Raw genomic sequence first — 7,690 nt, forward strand, 5'->3', positions numbered from 1 at the left:
GGTGATCTGCCCGCCTCAGCCTCCCAAAGTGCTGGGATTATAGGCATGAGCCACCGTGCCTGGCCAATTATATATATAATTTTGACATACATTATCATATTCATCTTCAATAAAATATAAACAAATATAAATGTATTTTTATATTTGTATATTATGTATATAACTATATATTTTATATATTTATATTTTATATATAAATGTATATTATATATTATATATAGATTTATATATATAAATTTATAATATATATACATTTGTACATTATATATGAAATATAAATATATAAAAATATAAATGTAACATACATATATAAAATATACCCATATAAATATATAATATAAATATTAATACATATATTTTAATAATAAATGTATGTCTTAATATTTATATTTATATATAATAAATTTATAAATTTATAAATTATTATAAATATATTTTAAATTTTATGAATATATATAAATATATTATATATAAATATAAAATATTATATATTAAGATATAAATATATATAATATTAAGATATAAATATTAATATATAAGATATAAATATATTTATATAAGATAAAAATATTTATATCTTATATATGATATAAAATATATCTTATATATAAGATATAAAATATATTTAATATCTAAGTACATATATACCTTTTATATATTTATATTTATATATTATAAATATATAATTATTAATATACTATTAATCATCAGTGTTGATATACAGTATTTTGTAAATGCAAATATATTTATAAATATATTACTATATTAATGTTATACATTATGTATATTATGTATAATATAAAAATATAAATATATATAAATCATATATAATTCTATAAAAATAGCATATATTTACTTATATATAACTATATAAATATATACAGCATATAATTTTAACATAAATATATATAATTTTTTTTTTTTTTTTTAGAGACAGGATCTTGGTCTGTCTGCCCAGACTGGAGTGTAGTGGCACAGTCACTGCTTGACATCCTGGGCTCAAGCAATCTTCCCACCTCACCCTCCTGGGTAGCTCAGACTATAGGCATGCCTCCAAGTCCAGCTAATTTTTAATTTTTTTTAGAGATAGGGGTCTCACTATATTGCCCAGGCTGGCCTTAAACTCCTGGGCTCAAGCTACCCTCCTGCTTCATCCTCCCGAAGTGCTGGGATTACAGGGGTGAGCCACCGCACCCAGCCCCAGATCTGGATTTGAGTCCAGCCTAACTGAATCACATCCATGACAGATGTCACCTCCAAGCCTGTTTCCTGTTCTGTGAAATGAGGATATTACAAGATACTTGACAAGGCTGTCTGGGGATTTAATGAGATGGCCCAGGCAAGCACGCAGCAGAGACCATGAGGACAATGATGATGATGGTGACGTCGCTGGCCCTCGAGGTCTCTCTCCCCCTGGTCTTCATCTCCCCTGTCTTGGTCGCCGCATGAGCAGGTTCCTCAGTCTCGCAGCGAGTCCCTCGGTCTTACTGGGAGTCACCGCTGCCCATTTATGTGTTTCTCCCCACACTTTCTCGGGGTTTCTAACTCTTGCCCCTCCCCACCCGTCTCTGGACTCCCAGTAAGAGCTATTCTCTGCCAGGCATCAGGCGGAGACGGAAACTCACAAATAAACAGGGCACCTTGGCGTCAGCTTAGCAGACAGTGGTCGTGGCCTTGGGGTGGGGGCGGAGGTTAGGACGTAGTAAACACCGGGGCTGATGAATTTCTAGTCAGTATCATCTCCCGTTCCCTTAACTCACAGCAGCATCCACACCAGGGAAAGAGCTTGTCTGAAGAAGGATAAGGGGTATCTTTCAATCAACTCATCCAATAAAACTGGAGTTGGGGGATGGAAAGCAGCCATGGCCCAAATAACGGAATCCTAGAAGAAAACAATTAGGGAGAAAATAATAAGGGGGAAAAAAAACCACTCCCAAGCCAGCGGTATCTGGGGTTCTCCGAACAATAGGTGCAATTGTCAAGGGGAGTCATGGAGCCTGGGAACGGCCTCTCCTTACATCATTCTCAGACATCCCGCAGATGCCACAGCTGTAACCACTGTCACTGGGTTACTGGGTCCAGGCCCTGCACACACAGGGAACTCACACCTCCCACGAGGAAAGTCAAGGCTGTGACTTTGCAGAAAGCACTCAGCAGAGAGACCCCCATGCCCGTCATGGTGCCTCCCCAGGAGCATCATCGTTCCTCCATTCTGCCGACCACGGTCTCTTCTGCTCTCGAGTATGTCCGTCGATGGCTGACAGGTCTCATCTGCTCTGTGTCTGAAAAGCTACCTGGCTCAAATACCCCCATCCTTCCTGGCTTCCCACGTCAATCTGTTGCTACACCCTGCAAGACCCCCAGGGTCTGCTGCTTTCCCTTGGGGTCTTAGGCAGGCTCTTCGCTCACAGGGCGCTTTGTGTGCTCCTTCACAGCGGGTGGGAGGATGTCTGAGGTCGGGGTCAAACAGTGTTGGGTTTCAGCTGCGGAGAAACACCTTTTTTTTTTTTAACATTATTTTAATTTTTAATTTTTTTTTTCAGGCGGAGTCTTGCTCTGTCACCCAGGCTGGAGTCCAGTGGTGCGATCTGGGCTCACTGCAACCTCCAACTCCCGGGTTCAAGCGATTCTCCTGCCTCACCCTCCCAAGTAGCTTGGATTACAGGCACCCACCACCACACCCGGCTAATTTTTGTATTTTTAGTAGAGACCGGATTTCACCATGTTGGCCAGGCTGGTCTCTAACTCTTGACCACAAGTGATCTGCCCACCTGAGCCTCCCAAAGTGCTGGGATTACAGGTGTGAGCCACCACGCCCAGCCCAGACTAACACTTACTGTCCACATGACTTTGGACAAGCTCCTGAGCCCCTCTAAGTCTCCCTTTGCTCATCTGTAAAACAGGACCATTAACAGACTCTATTTGACAGGATCTGGGAGGATTTAGAGATGACACAGGTTGGACCCTGAGCATGGTGCCAGCCCAAAGATGCACAGTAATGAGTGTGCCTATGATTATTGTCTCAATTGTGTCTTCATTTCATAGATGATCTTTTTTTTTTTTGAGATGAGGTCTCACTCCCTCACCCAGGCTGGAGTGCAGTGGCACGAACACAGCTCACTGTAAGTCTCAACCTCCTGGGTTCAAGAAATCCTCCTGCCTCAGCCTTCCGAGTAGCTGAGACTACAGGCATGCATCACCAGTTAACTTTTTTGTACTTTTTATAGAGACTAGGTCTTACTATGCTGCCCAGGCTGGTCTCAACCTCCTGGACTCAAGTGATCCTCCTGCCTCAGCCTCCCAAAGTGCTGGGATTACAAGAATGGGAATTTGGGACAATGGATGGGGCCAAGAGAGGACCCCCAACGTTATAGATAACATTTTGCAATGCCCCTTTAGGACCTTGAAAATTAAACTCATAGGTAATATAGCCCACCAACATACAAATTTTATTTTATTTTATTATTTATTTTTCCTGAGAAGGAGTCTTGCTCTGTCGCCCAGGCTGGAGTGCAGTGGCGCTATCTCAGCTCACTGCAACCTCCACCTCCTGAGTTCAAGCAATTCTCCTGCCTCAGCCTCCTGAGTAGCTGGGATTACAGGTGCGTGCCACCACGCCCGGCTAATTTTTGTATGTTTAGTAGAAACGGGGTTTCGCCATGTTGGCCAGGCTGGTCTGGAACTCCTGACCTCAAGTGACCCACCTGCCTCGGTCTCCCAAAGTGCTGGGATTACAAGCGTGAGCCACTGTGCCCAGGACAAATTTTATTTTCAAAAATGGATATCGTGTCTTGTCCTAATCAAAATATAAAGGCAAAATAAAAAGACAGTAATTTATAATAAAATAATGTCTATTTAAGTGTATAAATGCTCAGGCATGGACACTCCAAAAATCATCTGAGCGGGGCAGACACTAGCCTCTCTGTGTAGATTCATCATGAATGAGATACAAACAAATGGTATGCTGTTTGGAGACAGATACCACAAGCAGCGTTGCCTTGAGTGTTGTGGCTTCTAGAATTGGTGAATAACTGAACAAAGTTCTCAGAAAAACCAAGAGCTTGAAGATCAGAATGAACACAGTGGTTGCATTCCAGGAAAAATGAGTGTTATCTTAAAATATTGCAAAAAGCACCTAGTGCTTATATATAAAACATAGCTAGGCTCTCAATTTGGATAATTATAAATGGGTTTTTCTTTTTTTTTTTTTTTTTTTTTTTTTTTTTTTTTTTTTGAGACGGAGTCTCGCTCTGTCGCCCAGGCTGGAGTGCAGTGGCGCAATCTTGGCTCACTGAAGCCTAAACCTCCTGGGCTCAGGTGATCCTCCTGCCTCAGCCTCCTCACTAGCTAGGATTACAGGCACATGCCACCATGCCCAGCTGATTTTGTATTATATGTAGAGACAGGGTCTCACTATGTTACCCAGGCTGGTCTCAAACTCCTGGCTTCAAGTGGTTCTCTAGCCTCAGCCTCCCAAAGTATTAGGATTACAGGCATGAGCCAGCATGCCCAGCCCAAGAGGGGGCATTCTAAGTGAGATCGTTCTGTGCCAAGGTCCTCTGCCACTTTTAACATCAATTCCCAGTTCCCAGAATGAGTATGAAACCCGACTCTGCCATTTCCTTGTTGTGTGACCTTGGATACATTCCTTAACCTCTCCAAGCTTCCTATCTTTCTCTGTAAAATGAAAATAATAGGCCGGGCGCAGTGGCTCACACCGGTAATCCCAGCGCTTTGGGAGGCAGAGACAGGTGGATCACCTGAGGTCAGGAGTTTGAGACCAGCCTGGCCAATATGGTGAAACCCTGTCTCTACTAAAAATACAAAAAAAAAAATCAGCCAGCCTTGGTGGTGGGCACCTGTAATCCCAGCTACTCAGGAGGCTGAGGCAGGAGAATCGCTTGAACCCAGGAGGCGGAGGTTGCAGTGAGCCGAGATCATGCCATTGCACTCCAGCCTGGGCGATATAGCAAGACTCCGTCTCAAGTAAATAAATACATAAAATAAATTAGGTCATGTTATTATTATTATTATTTTTTTTTTTTTTTTGAGACGGAGTCTCACTCTGTCGCCCAGGCTGGAGTGCAGTGGCGCGACCTCGGCTCACTGCAAGTTCCGCCTCCCGGGTTCATGCCATTCTCCTGCCTCAGCCTCTCCGAGTAGCTGGGACTACAGGCGCCCGCCACCACGCCCGGCTAATTTTTTGTATTTTTAGTAGACACGGGGTTTCACCGTGGTCTCGATCTCCTGACCTCATGATCTGCCCGCCTCGGCCTCCCAAAGTGCTGGGATTACAAGCATGAGCCACCGCGCCCGGCCATGTTATTATTATTTTTGTCTTTTTATTTTTTGTAGAGACAAAGTCTCGCTATTTTGCCCACTCTGGCCTAGAGGTCCTGGGCTCAAGCGATCCTCCTTCCTCGGCCTCCCAAAGTGCCAGGATTGCAGGTGTGAGGCACTGCACCCAGCCTGGCTGCTATGATGATTAGGAACAACTCTGAAGTCTATGAAGGGTACAGCCCCTCCAGCCTAGGGGTGAGGGATATTTGCAGACATGGACTTTCTTTGAACAGACAGGGAAACTGAGGCACAGAGAGAGGAAGTGTCTTCCCAGAGGTCACAGAGCACCTTGGCAGCAGAGCTGGGACCAGAGATCAGGGGAATGACCTCCTTCCAAATCTCTGTGAAGAACTAAAGTCAGATGGGGGTTATGGGCAGGGAGTGGGCCCTTTAAATCGTAAGCTCCACCTTTGCTTAGAAGAGTCTCTGGGCATTATAAAAGGGGGTGCAGCTCCCTTCTGCTCTGGGAAACGCCTGCTGCTCTTGCCCTTGCCCACGGGCCCCCAGCCCCAGCCCCTCTCCAGTGGCCTACCACCCCTGCTTTGGTGCCATGCAGCTGCCACCCTTTGACATGTGGAAGGACTATTTCAACCTGAGCCAGGTGGTGTGGGCGCTGATCGCAAGTCGGCGGCAAAGGCTGGAAACCCAAGAGATTGAGGAGCCAAGTCCCGGGCCCCCGCTGGGGCAGGATCAGGGGCTGGGAGGGCCAGGGGCCAACGGGGGCCTGGGCACCCTGTGCAACTTCTGCAAGCACAACGGGGAGTCCCGCCACGTCTACTCCTCACACCAGCTGAAGACACCGGACGGTGTGGTGGTGTGTCCCATCCTGAGGCACTACGTGTGTCCCGTGTGCGGGGCCACCGGTGACCAGGCCCATACACTCAAGTACTGCCCGCTCAACGGTGGCCAGCAGTCCCTCTACCGCCGCAGCGGGCGCAACTCGGCCGGACGCAGGGTCAAGCGCTGAGGATCGTGAGATGCCCACCACCAGCACCCCTAACCTTCCTGGTCCATCCCACCCAAGTCCCTAAACTCTCTCTTCCAGTCACCCAGCCCTTTGGAATTTCTGGCCCCCAGAACTCCACCCTGGCTGGATCCTGAAACAGTGGAGGCTGCTGGGAGCCAGGCCAGCCCCGCCCCCTTGAACCTGTCAGCCCTCGGAGCTCTGGCCTGTGGGCGTCCGAGGGTCCTTGGTGCCGCGGGAACCCTTCCTACACGGCCCTGTAGCGCCCTCTGGGCCCCAGTTCATGGATCTTTTGTCCTCGTGGGGCCTGCTGACGACAGGAGCCCTGCCCCTTCGACCTCTCTGTTCCTTGTGGAGTTCTTGGATTTTTGAACCTCCAGGATTCCACAGTGCTGTCCCAAGCCAGCCCTTAGGAGACACTGAACAAGGCTGGCTAAGTGCCCACTCAAGAACTTCAAGATGGGATGTCGACTTAAGACCAGCCTTCTCCACCTTCAGCCTCCTGCAGAACCACGGTGTCATCGTGGACCACGCCCGTTCATTCCTTCCCTGAGCTCAGTACCCATCCGTCAGGAGTGGAGTGGGACGCTGGAGAGCACCGTGTCACTGGATGGCACCGTGTCTTCGCAGGCTCACCTGCGGATGGAGAGCCGGTGGGGTGAGCTGATACCTTTCAATGCCGCCTGGTTGTTCTTCCCCTTGTTCAGCCCATTGCACTTAGCACCTGCCCCCATCCCCAAATCACCAATGGGTCCTTTCCCCCAGCGAGAAGCATATCTCTCGACCACCTCCCTTCCGACCCCCCAAATCGTGATAGTTGACTAAAGGACATTTTTTTTTTCCTCCTGTGTTTTTCACCCTCCAACGTTCAAGTCGAGGAACCGCCGATAAGAAAGGGGTTTGAGTACCCGGATGGGAATGGCAATGGCCTAGCTTTTATTTTAGGGGCAAAGAAAAGAAGGGCCCCCGTCAGATTTTAAGTTGTTCAGTTTTTGGCACAGGGCCGGGACCCTGAGTATTGAGCTCTGGTGAATAAAAAGGTTTTCCAGTCATCTTTGAAATGGCTGTATCTGTTTCCGTCTTTGGTTTGTTTGTGAGACAAGGTCTTGCTCTGTCGCCCAGGCTGGAGTGCAGTGGTGCGATCTCGGCTCACTGCCAGGGTTCAAGTGATTATCTTCCCGCAGCCTCTCGAATAGCTGGGACTACAGGTGCGCCCCACCACGCCTGGCTAATTTTTTTTTTTTTTTTGAGACGGAGTTTTGCTGCTGTCACCCAGGCTGGAGTGCAATGGCACGATCTCGGCTCACTGCAACCTCCGCCTCTCGGGTTCAAGCAATTCTGCCTTTCAGCCTCCCGAGTAGCTGGGATTATAGACATGCACCACCA

General features: G+C 47.0%; 1 protein-coding gene across 1 annotated transcript; it reads left to right on the plus strand.

Moving 5' to 3' along the window:
- The first annotated feature begins 5,111 nt into the window (after positions 1 to 5,111).
- On the plus strand, positions 5,112 to 7,392 carry NANOS2 (nanos C2HC-type zinc finger 2). Its single transcript, XM_055248669.2, has one exon. The coding sequence runs from the start codon at positions 5,891 to 5,893 to the stop codon at positions 6,305 to 6,307; it is 417 nt and encodes a 138-aa protein (XP_055104644.1). The 5' UTR covers positions 5,112 to 5,890; the 3' UTR covers positions 6,308 to 7,392.
- The last annotated feature ends 298 nt before the right edge of the window (positions 7,393 to 7,690 follow it).

Source organism: Symphalangus syndactylus, chromosome 17 (assembly GCF_028878055.3).
Source record: "Symphalangus syndactylus isolate Jambi chromosome 17, NHGRI_mSymSyn1-v2.1_pri, whole genome shotgun sequence".
NCBI lineage: Eukaryota > Metazoa > Chordata > Mammalia > Primates > Hylobatidae > Symphalangus > Symphalangus syndactylus.

Excerpts from the sequence above, each read along its gene's own strand:
- NANOS2 (XM_055248669.2), top strand. The coding sequence starts at position 5,891 with ATGCAGCTGCCACCCTTTGACATGTGGAAGGACTATTTCAACCTGAGC.